This window comes from Lemur catta, chromosome 15 (assembly GCF_020740605.2).
Source record: "Lemur catta isolate mLemCat1 chromosome 15, mLemCat1.pri, whole genome shotgun sequence".
Lineage (NCBI taxonomy): Eukaryota > Metazoa > Chordata > Mammalia > Primates > Lemuridae > Lemur > Lemur catta.
In genome coordinates, this window is record NC_059142.1 from 9669913 (window position 1) to 9685682 (window position 15770).

General features: G+C 54.5%; 2 protein-coding genes across 8 annotated transcripts; both read left to right on the forward strand.

The window, feature by feature from the left end:
- Positions 1 to 288: 288 nt before the first annotated feature.
- On the forward strand, positions 289 to 3026 carry C15H17orf49 (chromosome 15 C17orf49 homolog). Of its 5 annotated transcripts, none has more exons than XM_045570015.1 (6): positions 289 to 373; positions 550 to 644; positions 1260 to 1361; positions 2009 to 2199; positions 2412 to 2516; positions 2760 to 3026. In XM_045570015.1, exons 1-6 carry the CDS (start codon positions 353 to 355, stop codon positions 2822 to 2824), a joined length of 579 nt encoding a protein of 192 aa, XP_045425971.1. In that variant the 5' UTR covers positions 289 to 352; the 3' UTR covers positions 2825 to 3026. The 5 variants fall into 5 exon arrangements, with proteins under 5 accessions (XP_045425971.1, XP_045425972.1, XP_045425975.1 ...); XM_045570016.1 differs by having other exon boundaries at positions 2764 to 3026; XM_045570019.1 differs by lacking the exon at positions 2412 to 2516.
- Positions 3027 to 8444: 5418 nt separating this feature from the next.
- Positions 8445 to 15273, forward strand: BCL6B (BCL6B transcription repressor). Of its 3 annotated transcripts, none has more exons than XM_045570022.1 (9): positions 8445 to 8547; positions 9107 to 9297; positions 9529 to 9750; positions 9859 to 10209; positions 10512 to 10636; positions 11574 to 11729; positions 11812 to 11942; positions 12052 to 12189; positions 12577 to 14661. In XM_045570022.1, exons 2-9 carry the CDS (start codon positions 9119 to 9121, stop codon positions 12691 to 12693), a joined length of 1419 nt encoding a protein of 472 aa, XP_045425978.1. In that variant the 5' UTR covers positions 8445 to 8547; positions 9107 to 9118; the 3' UTR covers positions 12694 to 14661. The 3 variants fall into 3 exon arrangements, with proteins under 3 accessions (XP_045425978.1, XP_045425979.1, XP_045425977.1); XM_045570023.1 differs by lacking the exons at positions 8445 to 8547; positions 12577 to 14661 and adding exons at positions 8565 to 8612; positions 14838 to 15273; XM_045570021.1 differs by lacking the exon at positions 8445 to 8547 and adding an exon at positions 8565 to 8612.
- Positions 15274 to 15770: the final 497 nt, after the last annotated feature.

Genomic DNA, 15770 nt, shown 5'->3' on the forward strand with positions numbered 1-15770 from the left:
TGTGCTTGGGTGAGGGGGCGAGCACGGGGCTGCGGCTGGAGGGGGCGCCTCAACGGGACTCCAAACCCCTGGACGGAAGTGCAGTGAAGCAGACCGGAAGTGAGGCGGTGGCTTCCACCTCTCCTTCCCTTGGAGCGCCAAGGCGGTCTACGACCGTGAATGATGAGGCGGGGAGCGGCCGGGCTTGAACCAATCAGCTGCGGGGAGGGAGGGACTTCCTGCGCGGGGGCCGGAGCTTTTTCAGTCGCCGGGCTCTCTGAGGTCCCGGCTCGCGTGGTGGTGGTGGTGGTGGTGGTGGTGGTGGTGGCGGCGGCGGTGGCGGCGGCGTCTCCGTGAGGAGGCGCGTGGGGCCATGACGTCAGCGTCCACAAAGGTTCGACCTCCCTCGCGGACAGCGCTCCCTGGCGGCCACGGGAGGGCGGGTCCCCCCACTTGGCTCTGGGCTCTTCCGCCCCGGGCGGGAGCCGAGCCTGGGGTGGGGCTAGGGGCTCCGGGCGGGACGGCGCGGGGGGTGTGCGCCTGCCCCCCGTAACGCTGCCCCGCCCCCAGGTCGGAGAGATCTTCTCCGCGGCAGGCGCCGCCTTCACCAAGCTTGGGGAGCTGACGATGCAACTGCATCCTGTGGCCGACTCTTCCCCTGCTGGGTACGTGAGCCCGGACGGGGACGTGGACACCGAGAGCGAAAGTGTGGACTTAGTCACAGACACGGACCCTTTCTAAGACAGGGACACATGTTAATTTCTCTTTGTGCCTGGCACAGCGCAGAGTAGGTGTTAACAAATGATTGTTGAATGAAGGAATGAATGACAGATAAAAATGCAAACTGAGGCCCATAACCCGGACTCATAGTTCACAGTGGTACTCTGCTGCGAACCAGCAAACCACAAACCACCGCCACCACCACTCACCGCAGCTCATATGGAATTCCCGCGGACTATGTGCAGTGTTGAGGGGTTCTATTTGTCAGGCCCCTACTTATTGAATCGTGTGCTGTTTACAGCAGTAACTTCACGTTGATGGAGGAGAGGGGTGTTCTAAAGTAGAGGATGTTGTGATTTCATGTGGTTGGGGATCCTCAGGGTTCCAGCAGGGCCTTAAGAGCTTTTTTTTTTTTTTTAAGGAGGACCTCTTTATGCATCCGTGGAAGGGGCCCCAGAGATTGGGAGGAGGAGGCTGGTAGGCTGTGGAATGCATAGCCTGTGGGCTGGCTCCACACCCCTCCTCCCATTTTTGCTATCCCCCCTCTCCCCTTCTGACAGTGCGAAGTGGACGGAGACGGAGATAGAGATGCTGAGGGCTGCTGTGAAGCGATTTGGGGACGATCTTAATCACATCAGCTGTGTCATCAAGGAACGGACAGTGTGAGGGAGGGTGGCTGGCAGAGAAAGGGGGGTGGGCAGTTTTCTTCCTCCTTACCCATTGTTCCGTCTTCCTCAGAACTCCTTTCCAACTCATCTTTCCTACTTTGTTGCTAGTTTTGTTAGAATCCCCTTGAGGACTGAAAGAATAGAATTGTCACAACTGGTCAGAAGTTCCTAAAATGCCGAGGTAATCAGGACCTTACAAGAATTTGATTTTTGGTTGCCTGAGAACTCAATTACTGTATTTGATAATGGGAGTTCCCTAATTATTTATATAGATCTTTTGAGACCTTACTGCCGTATTCCCTGGGATATTGTGATTCTGAACTAGTTGATCAGGATCTACTAATCAGTCCCAATCTACCTATAAATCACCAAGCCTTATCTGGTGGCCTGCAACATCCATATATCTTTCCGAGAAGAGAATTAGAGGACAAGCCTTTCCACTCCTCACACTTCTTCCACCCTGAGTAACTGCAGAGCTTCAGGAAAATGAGAACCCTACCAATGGGTTGGGGCCCTGACCTGGATTCGTAGTAAGGGGCTCCCAGAATTCCTTCAGTGGCCCACTACCCATTCCCATCCCCTCCGTTCTTCCCTCAGCCTCTCTGATGACTAATTCCTAACCTGCTCTCTCTTCTCTTTAGGGCTCAGATAAAGGCCACCGTGAAACGCAAGGTATATGAAGATTCTGGCATCCCCCTTCCAGCTGAGTCACCCAAGAAAGGGCCCAAGAAAGTGGCATCTGGTGTCTTGTCACCTCCTCCAGCTGCCCCTCCACCCAGCAGCTCCAGTGTCCCTGAGGCCGGGGGTCCCCCCACAAAGAAACAGAAGGCTGGTGAGGGCTGTGGAGTCGCTGCCTAAGGCTTAAAGGTCCCATCTGAGGTTCAGTGAGAGAAGTGGGGCTAGGTCAAATAAGGACAAATCTCTCTTCCTGTCCCCGTGGAGGTTCTCAGAGAGGGGCAGAGGGGCGGGGGAGATGAAGCTTTGGGAAGCTGGGGGTGGGGGCAGTCAGAGGAACCTAGAATCTAGCTTATGCCCTCCTCCCAGATGTGACACTCAGTGCTCTCAACGACTCTGACGCCAACAGTGACCTGGTGGATATTGAAGGGCTGGGAGAAACTCCTCCAGCCAAGAAACTCAACTTCGACCAGGGTAGGAGTCCTCCTCCTCCTACACCAGCCAAAGGGGTTGGGGAGGAAGTGCTCACCTTGATGGTAGGGGAGGGTCTCAGAAGGAGTCCCTCCCCTGTACAGGGGCTTTGGAAGAGAAGGTGCTCCCATACATAGTGCAGGGGATTGGGTCAGTAAGTAGCAGGATGCTTTGGGGAGGTGGGTGTTGTCTTGGAAGCATGCTTGGGGCTCCCTCCATCTCGGCCCATTTTACTTCCTGTTCCAGACAGCCTGACCCTGGATTCTGGCCTTCTCATGACCTCTGCTGATCCTCCTCTACTCTCCCGCTGAGCCTGCCACCTCTGACCTCTTTCACCGTTCACCCTGGACCTGTGGATTGCCTGGGACTCTGAGCAAGGCCTACACAAGAGAGGGCCAAAAAGCTGCTGGGGCTGTCCACTTTGCTGTTCCTGTATAAGCGTCTGCCCCCAACCCCTTTGCCCTCCATCTGATGGACATTTTTATACAGAAAACAATAAAGATTTCCCTCTCAGCTTGGTGCTGTCTGCTAAACGTTATTAAGAGGAGAGGGCTGTTCCCTCTTCTCTCCTCAGTCCTCAGTAGCTCTTGCCACCCTGCCTGGAGCAGCACAGCCAATATTGGCAGATTCGCTTCCCGGTGCCAATATTTCTGTGCTGCTAGAGCCAGGGGAGCTGGGTGTGGGCAACAAAGACTCCACTTTGCTCTCTGGTGGCAGAACTTACTCCCAAGGTCTCTGGCCAACAGTATTCCTGAGACTACCCTGGGGATTTTAGAGGGGCTGTTTCCAGTGCTTTCACACCCCACCCTCTTCATCCCCACTCGAAAGAAGTTTGTCACAAGGCCCCAGGTGTTTTTTTGTTTTGCTTCTCCAGGATGGCCTCCCAGGGCCAAGCCTCAGCGGTGCCTCCCCCACCCTCGCTCTAACACCACAGTGTGGTTTGGACGTGGCCACAGTGCCGTACAAACCACAGTGTGCTGCTGGGGCGGGAGCAGGACTGGGCTGGGTTGAGAGGAAGAAGACAGCACAAGACAGTGGTGGGAAGATCCCACCACCACCACCAAGAGCAGGGAGATAGAGAAGGCTTACAAGGGAAACATGGCCCCCAAATCAGTTGGGGAAAACCAGGAACCAGGGACAGGAACCTCAGTCCTGGAGCAGCAACTGGAAGGGGATGAGCTCACAGTGTAATAAGATTGGACCATCTTCCCTCTGTAGGGACTCAGCTCAGGAGAACCCTAGGGTGGGGTCAGGCAGAAGAAATAGGGAGTGACTGTAGGGGACCAACAAACTGCCTCCCGACTCAGCAAGGGCAGAGACCCAAGGCTTCCTGTGTCCGTTCCTCCCCTCTCTGGGTCAGAACCCAAGAGAAAAGCAAGGAGAGACAGAGGGCCAAGGACAGCAGGGTTGGGAGTTGGCAGTCCAGAGGTGGTGGGGCCGGAACACGGTTGGGAGAGGGGGGCCGGAAGTCGCCCTGGGCCCTGGGCCTGCCACAAGATGGAGGCCAAAGGCAGGAAATGGAGGCCAGGGAGAAAGGGGAGCAGCAGGGCCCAGGAAGAGGGCCATTTGGACCTGGGGGCCAGTACTCAACCCCCAGTGCTGTTCCCACTGCCCACGGGCCCTCAGGACCCAAGCCCCACCCCCACAACAACCTCCATCAGCCCATCACCAGGCCCAGGCAGGCGGGCCCACCCCAGAGAGCCACGTTTAAGCTGAGACAAATATGCCTCTCCCCACCCCCCACCCTAGGCCTTCACTCAGCCTTTTTCTCCTGTCCAGGACTTGATATTTAAACAGCACCCCCTAGAAAGTAAAATCCAAGGGCCAAAATCCCTTCTGCAAATCAAAATAATACCCTCTAACACCCAAAAGTTATCCTCCTATATCCCATCCCACCTTTTACCGCTCCCCCTTCCGACACACCCCCCAAAACTCTTAGCAATCAAAATGATCTAAGGTGGTGTATGTAAGCAGTCATTTTAGGCCCCCAAGGATGCCAAACCCCCTCCTCCGAGACCCCTATCTGTCCTACATCAAATCCTGCCAAGGCCTCCTGCTCCTCACTTCACCCTCCTTAGCCCCCAGAACAGCTGCCCCCAGCTCCCACCCTCGGCAGAGCCTTTGTGGGGGTGAAAGAGAAATCAAACACTATCCTAACGGCTGGGGATGTTGGGGGCTCTCTGGTCTCAGCCTTTGGTTTCCATCTGGGGGGCTGTAGTTTAGGGGTATAAGAGAAAGCCTCTCCAATCATCCCCCCAATTCCAAGACTGACAAAGCCCAACCCCACCCCAGCACGCACCTCCAAACCTCCCCCCCAACCGCCACGTCTCTCCTGAAAACAGGGGACACTTTCCTCCCCACTTACCTCAGCTACTCTCCCCTGAGATCCTGGTCCCCTATTTTGAAAGGAGCAAAATTTGGGGTGCATCCCTCACATTTGGGGTGCAGGAGAAAGGAGCTGCCCCAGTCGCATCGCTGGCCTCCTTCCTCTCGGCTGGCTCAGGGACTGGGGAGTGCCCTGGGGAGGAGGGACCCCCACAAGAGAGCTCAGGAGGGGGTTCCTCCACTCCCAGTCAGAATTGGGGACACCCCCCCAAAACCCGTCCCAGCCCATCCGTCTCCAACTCGGCGGGAGAGGCAGCTGCAATGCCCCAGTCAGATTCCCCCAACACTACATTCCTCACCCCATCTAGAGGGGTCCCAGGGTCCCCAAAAAATCCCAAAAAAATCTAGGGTGTTGGGAGGACGGTCCTGGACTAGCTCCCCAAATTTGGGGTCCTCAGATACCCCCGTTTTTTCAGGAAAATTCCGTCTTTTGCCTGCCTCCCGCCAGCCCTGCTCTGTCCCGATGCCAATTTTGGAAGTCACTCCCTCCTTCCTCCTCCCCGTCTCTCCAGGCCCCCCCGCTCGGGGGCTAGGGTCCAAGACACCTGGCTTCCAGACCGGGGGGCACTCCTCAAAGGACTAGGGGCCAGGAGGTCAAGCTCATTGCCCCTATCTTAAGGAAGCAGGAAAGCCCGATCCTCCCTTCCCCTCCCCCCCGGCTGGTCTCGGTGGTGGTTTAGGAAAGCCTGGAGGATTGGAATCTGCCATTGCTGTTGCACAGGCAGTTTTTTTTCCTTGGGTTGGGGGGGTGGGCGGTGGGAGGGAGAGAGGGGAGGAGAGCCGAAGAGAGCAGGGACCCAGGCGTGAAGAGCTGGCCTGGCTTACCCTCTAGCCCCTGCTGCCGTTGGGAACCCCTCCCCCCTCATCTCACCCACACTCCCAATCCTCTGCTTTCTGTTTGGGGCTCTTGTCCTAGAAAATCAGGGTACAGGGATCACCTCCTTGTACCCCACTGCCACCCCTCCTTGCCACAGTTCCAGCATCACTGCCCTGGTCAGGGGTGTCCACTTTGCCAAGAGACACCCCATTTCCTCTACCTTTCCCCAAATTAAGGTGTGCTCCCTTAAGAAATTGGGGTTCGGTCTGAAACTGCCTTTTCTCCTTCAGATCTGTCCAGGCCACATGGTAATAAGAGGAGACACCACCCCTTCCAGGTTTCTCCCTTTAAGTCCTGGGCTTATTTGGGGGTTCACTAAAGAAAGAAATTCCTAGAATCTGGGGTGAGAGGGAGCTATAAGCAAAAGATATCCCAAACCAGAATTGTGCTCCAAATTAAGTCAAGTCTCAAATCAGTCTCACCTTATTATCCATCCCTCAGCTTCACCAAAAGTACCCAAAGAGTGACAAAACACCCCCAAAATAAGGGCACCCCAAAATTTTAGTCTCCTACCCTGGGGGTCTTCACCTTGTTTCTCCCCCTGGAAAAAGCTTCTTGGCTAGCCATGCATACACAGGAATATCCCCTCATCAAATTGAGTTTCCACAAGATTCAAATATAAAACTTTGCTTCCACCTCCTGGGACCCCCCGAATCACAGAAAACCGTCAAACTTGCTTCCAGCTTCCTACTATGTTCCACCTCAAACTAATTTAAAAACTCCAAACTAAATTTCATGTCCCCCAAAATCTAATCTGAGCCTTGAAACTTATATGGTACCCTAAAACAGACTGCACCCCAAAACCAGCATGAGTACTTTGGCTCTCCTGATAGTCCAGGATGACAGAGATGAGCACAATCTCCAAATTGTGGGCATCAGAACCCCCAGAACTAATGTAGCTTCAAAATCAGCCCTGTGCCTCAAAGTTACCAAAGGCCCTCAAGGCTGAATGCAGCCCCCAATGACCCTAGCAATCGCATCAACTCAACACCCCATAATAAACAGGCACCTGGCAACTGACCAGCTAACACTCCATCCTGATGTCGAAGGGAGACCCTAGCCTAGTTCCTACCTCCAAACTGGGCAGAGACCAAAGTAACCCTCATATCTCAAAGCCACTTCACCATCCTGAATACTGAGTCGTCTCCAATTCCCAGTTTCTCAGCTGCTCTTGCATGCACTCAAATAAAGACACGCAGGGGAGGGCTCAGGCCTGCAGATCCAGCTCCACGGACAATGGTCGGTCATTCCTGGTCCACTGTATACTCTCCTGGGCCCAAATCCCAGGAACTCCTGCGTTGCAGCTGGAGTCAGCTTCAGCCCCTCTTCTCCAGATGAGCCTTGCCTCCCCTCAAAGTCTCCCCAAACAAAATATGGGGGTGTGACCCACGCCTATCTCTCAGATTGGGGACTTAAAATTAGGGTTGTCAGGCCTCTCCTGACCCCTCTTCTCTGTTTTCCTTGCTGCTTACTCCACCCAATTTTCATATTCATGTTCAATAAAAATTCACCTCCAAAGACATCGGGATAGTAGTTTCTACCTTGATTAGAAAAGAAAATCCTGTGCTCCCAGGCTCAGGCCCCGCTTCTTGTCCCACCCACTTCCCTCGCTCCCAAAGCCGGTGGACTTCTCACCTCAGGTAGGAACCCCAGCCTGAGGCGAATGTCCCCTCGGTCCCCTCCGCCCCACCCTAGTTCCCTCCTAGGAGACAGAGGTGCAAAATAAACTAGCGCAAAGGGGAGGAGGCCGAAGGTTTCAGCCGCCCAGACCGAATCGATCCTGCGCCGGGGTCTGAGGGCACCCCCAGCAGGGTGGAGACGACGGGGCGCGGCGAGGCTAGCGCTCGCCCGCCCCCTCGTGGAGGGAGCCGCGCATTGCCGAGCTTTGCCTACTTGCCGCGCTGGACCCCGGCGTCCCGCCAGCCTCAAAGCGCAGCCGACGGGCGGGTGCCCAGTGAGCTGGGATTGGGGGAGAGCGAGCGGGCTTGGGGCGGGAGTCCGTCTTTCTGGATCCCTAAAAGGATTCAAAAGAGAGTCAGGAGCGAGAGGCCGGACGCCTAGGTCTCCTGAGCGTCTCTCGCCTCCCCCACCTCGGGGCTTTCCCCACCTCCTAGAGGGGATGCAGCTGGCGTAGCCGTCCGGTCGCAGGACAATGGAAGGAAACGAACTAGAAATCATATCCGCCCTCTCCCTACCCCGCCCGGTCATAGCACCCACCCCTTTTTTGTAGGCCCCTCTAGAGGAGCCTGTCATTCACACCACATGCTCCCACAGGAGCCCACTATCGCCTCCCCAAACCTGGTGGCTCCTTGGGCTCCCCCTTTTCTCCCTTAACACAGTACGTTGGATCGGGAAGTTCTGATATATTCACTTTCTCCTGCAACAGGCTCCGGGCACCCCGTTCCAAAAGCAAACACACCAATTTTCGCTGGCCCAGGCCCTCCGACGACTCAGGCTGCCCGTATTTGCAACCTTGATATCCCTAACCTCTTCCCCAATTCCAAGGTCCCCATCCCTTTTTCCACTTTCAGTGACCCAACACCCCATACGTTACGACCACCCCGCGTTTCTGAGGTCCCGCCCTCGAGACCGGGACCCCGCCCTGGGCTCGCCATCTGGAGAGCGAGGGAGGAAGGAAGGATACAGACCCAGGCGTTCACCCACCTCCACCCCCGCCCCCGACATCCCGGCCAGATAAAGGAGCCCGAGGCCAAGAGGGGAGAGAGACCCCGCCCCCTTAAGAAGAGAAGCCGCAGCCCCTGCAGGACGGGGGTAAGAACGGGAGACTGAGGGAGCCAGACTCCTGGGTCCTCGAGAAGGGTTGGGGCTTGTTGATGGTAGGAAGACTTGAGTCCCAGACTTTGGGCTAAACTAGGGCTTGGGGACTAGGTAGGAAGAGCAGAATTCCATAGTTCGGGGAAGAGAGATTCGACTGAGATTTGGAGGGCTATGGACAGCTGGTCGTGTGGGTCTCTAGGCAGGGTCGGACACCTGAGACTTAAGCGCGCAGCGGAGCACAGGGATGTGGGGGTGCTGGAGGGGCACTAGGAGTCGAACTAAGGGCGCTGGGCGCCCGATTCTCCACGCTTGCCTGTTAACAGCGCAGCAATGTGGGAACTGGCTCCAACTGCTGTGCGATCTAGAAGAGGGAAGAGAGCGACTGTGTAGTTGAGGGCAGAATGAACAAGATGAAGTAAGAGTGATGCTGCCGGTGCCGGTGCCGGGGTCTGGAGGCCCTGGCTCTACCTGCACCTCGGGAGGAAAAGGCAAACAGAGAAGGGAAGCGTCTTAGGACAGCCTGGTCCCTGAGCCCTATCCACGGCATCTGCAGGCCTGCGTCGCTATGGGTTCCACCGCTACCCCGGAGGGAGCGCTGGGCTATGTCCGCGAGTTCACTCGCCACTCCTCCGACGTGCTGGGCAATCTGAATGAGCTGCGCCTGCGCGGGATCCTCACTGACGTCACGCTGCTAGTTGGCGGGCAACCCCTCAGAGCGCACAAGGCAGTTCTTATCGCCTGCAGGTTCGAGGGGTGGGGCCTCTGGGTGTGGGGCGGGACCAAATGGAAAGGGGCGGAGCCACAGGCCGCTGAGTGGGAATCCGCAGCCAAACCTTTCAAAGCATGAAGCCGAGCGTGCTGGAATTAGGGGCGAGGATTTCAGGGGGCGAGGATTTCAGGGGGCGGGGATTTTAAAGTGGCCCGTGTCTGCCTTGGTCCCCAGCCCCTACCGTGACCTATCTGCCCTTTCTCCAGTGGCTTCTTCTATTCAATTTTTCGGGGCCGTGCGGGAGTGGGGGTGGACGTGCTCTCTCTGCCTGGGGGCCCCGAAGCCAGAGGCTTCACTACTCTTTTGGACTTCATGTACACTTCGCGCCTGCGCCTCTCTCCGGCCACTGCACCAGCCGTCCTTGCAGCTGCCACCTACTTGCAGATGGAACACGTGGTCCAAGCATGCCACCGCTTCATCCAGGCCAGGTGAGGGAACCCAGGCTCGTGCTCTCCGTGGGTGAGTTGACGCGCCAGATGTCAAGGGCAAAGGCGGAGACTAGGAAATGGCACTAATGTGCATCACACTTTTCCCAGCTACGAACCTCTGGGCATCTCCCTGCAACCCCTGGAAGCAGAACCTCCCATCCCCCCAACGGCTCCTCCACCAGGCAGTCCCAGGCGCTCCGAAGGACACCCAGACCCACCTACCGAGTCTCGGAGCTGCAGTCAAGGCCCCACCAGTCCCGCCAGCCCAGACCCCAAGGCCTGCAACTGGAAAAAGTACAAGTACATTGTGCTGAACTCTCAGGCCTCCCAAGCAGGGAGCCTGGTGGGGGAAAAGAGTTCTGGTCAACCTTGCCCCCAAGCCAGGCTCCCCAGTGGAGATGAGGCCTCCAGCAGCAGCAGCAGCAGTGAAGAAGGACCCATTCCTGGTCCCCAGAGCAGGTACAGAATCTGGAACCCTAAGAATTTGTAGAGGCTGGCCTCAGCTAGGAGGCAGAGCCATTGGGCCTTCCAGGTCAGGAGGCAGGGAGATAGGAATGGGTTTCGGAGACACTAGCCCACCTTAGGGAGTTGGCCAGAGGACAGGCTTATTCAGTGGGGTGGGACTTTGGCAGCACAATGGATGTGGCTCATTGGTCAATACTAGCTCACTGCCAGAGGCTAGGCCTTTAGCTCCAAGTTCTCCAGTAGAGAATCCCTCCTCCCGCCCCCATATAATCTCCTAACCCTTACCATCTGCCTAGGCTCTCTGTGACTGCTGCCACTGTACAGTTAAAATGTGGGGCTCCAGCCAATACCCCCCATCTCCTCACGCCCCACACTCAAGAGACCACTGGGTCATCCTGTGAGCGAGCTCGTCCACCACCAGGTAAGAGCCTCTGTTTCCTTGCTTTTCTCCTGTGGCTGCTCCAGACCAGTTTGGGCCAAAGGACCTCAGGAAAGACCATTCCAATGTTTCCTGAACTTTACTGTAAATTAGAATCACCTAGGAAGTGTTTAAAACTCCCATTCCCCAGGTCACACCCCATAGATCAGAATGTCTGGAAGTGGGGACCAGGCAGCAATAGTTCTTAAAGCTCCCAAGTGCTTCCAATGAGCAGTAAAGCTTGGAAATTTCTGGCCTATCCTGATTCATGGCTGAGTGATTGGCCCAGGGCTTGCCAGGGCCTCTCTGGCAGGCTGTTATCCAGAGTGGTGCAAGATGGGAGGAGAAACAGAAACCTTCACCCACTAGCAGGGGCCTCCATCTGCCACCACCACTGTGGAAGAGGATTAGCTGAGTACTCTGGGATCAGACAGATGTAGAGTCAGATCTTGGTTCATCTTCTTACTAAACCTTGGGCGAGTCCAAAGAGCCCCAGAAGCCTTAATAGTGAATTGGGGAAAAGAAAACCCACTGCTGGGCCAGGCGCGGTGGCTCACACCCATAATCCTAGCACTCTGGGAGGCCAAGGTGGGAGGATTGCTTGAGCTCAGGAGTTCGAGACCAGCCTGAGCAAGAGCGAGACCTCCGTCTCTACTAAAAATAGAAAAAATTAGCCCGGTGTGGTGGTGCTTGCCTGTAGTCCCAGCTACTCGGGAGGCTGAGACAGGAGGATCACTTGAGCCCAGGAGTTTGAGGTGGTTGTGAGCTAAGCTGACGCCACGGCACTCTAGCCTGTGTAACAGAGCAACAGAGTGAGACTCTGTCTCAAAAAAAAAAAAAAAACCCACAAACCTACTACTGTGTGATTTGAGGATCCACTGGTTCCTAGGAAGCCCTCATTAAATAACTATGATTGTCCTCACCCACCCCCCCTTCCTAGGAAGTGAATTTTTCAGCTGCCAGAACTGTGAGGCTGTGGCAGGGTGCTCATCGGGGCTGGACCCCTTGGCCGAGGACAAGCCCTATAAGTGTCAGCTCTGCCGGTCTGCCTTCCGATACAAGGGCAACCTGGCCAGTCACCGCACAGTGCACACAGGTAGGAGAGGACAGGGCCCTGACCTTGCTCCTACAGCTGTCCTTGGGCAAAGTCCCTGACCTCCCTTCCTCCCTGTCTCCAGGGGAAAAGCCCTACCACTGCTCCATCTGCGGCGCCCGTTTTAACCGGCCCGCTAACCTGAAAACGCACAGCCGCATCCATTCCGGAGAAAAGCCCTATAAGTGTGAGACTTGTGGCTCGCGCTTTGTACAGGTACAGAGCCAGCCTCTGAGCGGGTTCAAAGGCAAATCTGCACGGGGAGGGCAATAGGGAGGGTTTTGTCCCTCCCAGAGGCGTGGTCTGAAGTCTCCTCCCCTCCCAGGTAGCACACCTGCGGGCTCACGTGCTGATCCACACTGGGGAGAAGCCCTATCCTTGCCCCACCTGCGGGACTCGCTTCCGCCACCTACAGACGCTCAAGAGCCACGTTCGCATCCACACGGGAGAGAAGCCTTACCACGTGGGTACCGGCCAGGCCTGGCCCAAAACCTTAGAATTACCTACCTTTTACCTAGGGGCGGCGCTCTGAGAGGAACAGGCCTTGTTGTCCCTAGATCTCTCCGAAATGGAAGAGTCTGAGTCGATAGGGGGCGCAGGCTTGGGGTAGGGATGGACAGGTATAGAAGTTATGCTCTGGGCTGGGCACTATTTTCCCAAAGAGAGGCTAATGGGTGGGAAAACCTCTGCTAAATAAGGCAGGACCTAGCTCCTAGGCGGCCCTGCGGATTTAGGAGGATGTCAGGACCCAAAAGCTAATTCTCAGTGGATAGCTGGACAGTTCCCTCTTGCTCAACACCTAAAAGGTGGTTGTGGATAGAGAGGGCCCTGACAGGCTGTCCTCCCACAGTGTGACCCCTGCGGCCTGCATTTCCGGCACAAGAGTCAACTGCGGCTGCATCTGCGCCAGAAACACGGAGCTGCTACCAACACCAAAGTGCACTACCACATTCTGGGGGGGCCCTAGCTCCTGGGGGCCAGGAAAAGCTGCAGGCTCAGGCCTGGCTTCCCTGTCAGGCTTGAGCACGGGGGTGTGCAAGTCCACTCTGGTATCAGAAACTGCTGCCACCTTAATTTCTCACTGGGGAGAGCAGGAGTGGCAGATCCCAGCTAGATCTGCCTCTGTTTTGCTGGTCAAAACCTCTTCCCCACAATCTAGGTTGTTTCTGAGGAGAGAGCTAGCTAGGGGATGGGGGAGGAGAGAGACGGGAGACCTGGTTTCCTTAAGGGAACAGCTGTCCACCCACGGCCCCCATCGCATTCAGTTTATCTGTAAATATAATTTATTGAAGCCTTTGGGTGGCACCAGGGCCTTCATTCTATTGCATTTCCCACTTTCCTCTTCCACGAGTGTGTTCATAAGTGGCCCGAAACATAGAAGGTGAGGTCACAGCTCTGCTGGCAGAGAATATTAGCACTTGGCTCTCTCCTTTGCCTTGAGTGTATTATATTATTATTGTCATAATTTTATCTTTAGAATTGTTCTTTCTCCTGTTTGCTTGTTGGCTTGCGTAAAATGGAAAAAGGGGTTCTCTGTATCCTGTCCCTCCAATTCTAGGTCTGGAACCTTTATTTGTCCTAGGGCAGTTCCAGAAACTTGTTGGATTGTGGAATTGGGTCAGGAAGCCTCTCTGGTGTTCTGGATGTTGTAGGTTCTCTAGCAGGCTAGAACTGGATATAGACATTTCTCTTGTCTTAAAGGGTGATAGGAAGCTTTGTGGTGAGCCTTCAGTGGAGGTAATAAATGCCTCTTGTAGGCTGTGGGTATAGGGGCTGGACTCTGCATCACTGCAAGTGGAGACTGGTAGTCTCCTGAAAGATGGTCCAGAATCTAAACTGTCCATTTATCTGGTCACCTGGGTTTGGCTCTGCTGTAGCCATCTATAATGGTAGAGGCTTGAGCTGAGCCCGTAATCCTCCCACTAGGGCCTGTTATTAGCACTGAGTCGATCACTCCATTGGGGAGAGATCGGAAATTCTTTATCAGAGATGATGTGACCTTTTCTGACTCTGCCCAGTCTCTATGAATGTTACGATCCAGGGGAGAATTATGAAACTCTTTACCTTGATTAAATGGTAAAGAGCTGTGACCCATCCTTTACTGCAGAGGCATCTGGGTTTGAATGTTCCTTGGGATTCTCTCTACCTGAGACAAGCCCTTTCTTTCCTTACTGGGTTTTGGACATCTTCTGGCAAGTGTCCAGATGCCAGAAACGTCTTTGCCTCTAGAGGTCACAGTGCTTGGTAACTTTCTTACTTTAGAAAATCTGGGTCTGTGACCCAGTCTTCCCATCACTGCATTCCTGTCTGGGACCAGTGAATGCATTAGAACTGTCCGCAGAAAAAGAAAAGGGGCTGAGTTCCATTCTGGGTTTGCTGTAGTCTGGGATTATGGTTGGGATTATCATTGGGATCAGGGATTTAAAAGATTGATTGGCTGATGGGCCAAAGGCCTGTTCTAGTTGACCAAGTTTCTAGGTAGGATTAAGATGTTGGTTGAGGGGTACAGTTTCTGGTGTAGGCCAGGTAGGGAGGAAGTTAGAATGGGGTTGCCTCTAGGCTGGGTGGAATCTCTGGAATGTTAGATGATACTATGAAGCCTTGATTTATAGTCCTGCCACTTGTTGCCCTGTGGCCTATTTGATTATGGGACATGGGTGGAGGGTAAAAAGCACTTTTGAATTTGTGGAGTGGAACTTCACTTATCTTGTTAGTACTAGTGGCTGTCACTTTGGGACTAGAGAGAAAGCTATTCTCTCTTTCCCTTTCACTCCCCATTGCAGAATTGGAGGGAGGGAAGGAAGGCAGAGGAGAGATGTTAGAAGGAACCATGACTTCTATTTAGCAGACTGGAAGGGCAGGTGGACAATGCCTGGGGGTTGAGATGTTATCTTTCAAGATCAGATCCTTGGAATAAAGAAGCCTCTCTGTGCCACCTGCTGTGTCTTGGGTTCTTGCAGGGGGGCATATCTGGGGACTGGAAAAGGGGGGGTCTTCCCTCCTGGATAACATCTTAGATTCTGTGCCCATTGCACTGTCCCATCCCACGAGACATTTTAAATGGTCCTTGTTCTCCCCTTCCCTGCCCTTGCCTTCCGGCTCATTGTGTAGGATCCAGTGACTTCATGAAGTTTCTCCGGAGCCACCTGCATCCTGCTGCTCTGAAGTCACTTCCTGCCTGAGGTGTGGAGGTGGTAGGGAGAAACCAGGAAGCCACTAATAATACCAAGAGGCTGGGGACCTTAATGCTTGGGACATGCCTCCATCACCAAGGAAAATGGATAGGACTTGGGTCCCATGAGGACAACAGGGGCTAGAGGTGACAGGGAGAAGACCATGTGGTTAGAGCCAACATGCCAACTCCATCCATATCTTGGAACCTACCCAGTGGTCCACTGCATGTCTCTCCCACCCTTTCCCCTATCCTGTGTGCGCTGGGTGCACAGCTCTGTTTTACCCCATGGGCACAGGTTGCCAATTCTTATGTTACCTCTCTGGGTCTTAAATTCCTCATCTGTGAAAAACGTCAGTTAACATGGTCTCTGCAGTTCCCTCCAACATTTAGTTTGTGGTTGTTTTAGTCCATTTTCTTGTTGCTTATTACAGAATACCTGAAACTGGGCAATTTATAAAGAAAAGGAATTTATTTCTTACAGTTATAGAGGCTGAGAAGTCAAAGTCAAGGGGCCGAATCTGGTGAGAGTCTTCTTGCTGGTGGAGGCTCTCTGTGACACAGGATATCCATGGCAAGGGGGCTAGCTCAGGTCCCTCTTCCTCTTCTTATAAAGCCACTAGTTCCCCTCCCATGATAACCTATTAATCCACAAATGGCAGAGCCCTCATGATCCAATCACTTTTTGAAGGCCTCACCTCTCAATACTGCCACACTGGGGATTAAGTTTCAGCAAGAGTTTTTGGAGGAGACATTCAAAACAGCATCCTGCCCCTGGGCCCACAAAACTCCTGTCCTTCTCACATACAAATACATTCATTCCATCCCCATAGCCCCAAAGTCTTAACTCATTCCCGCACCAACTCAAAAGT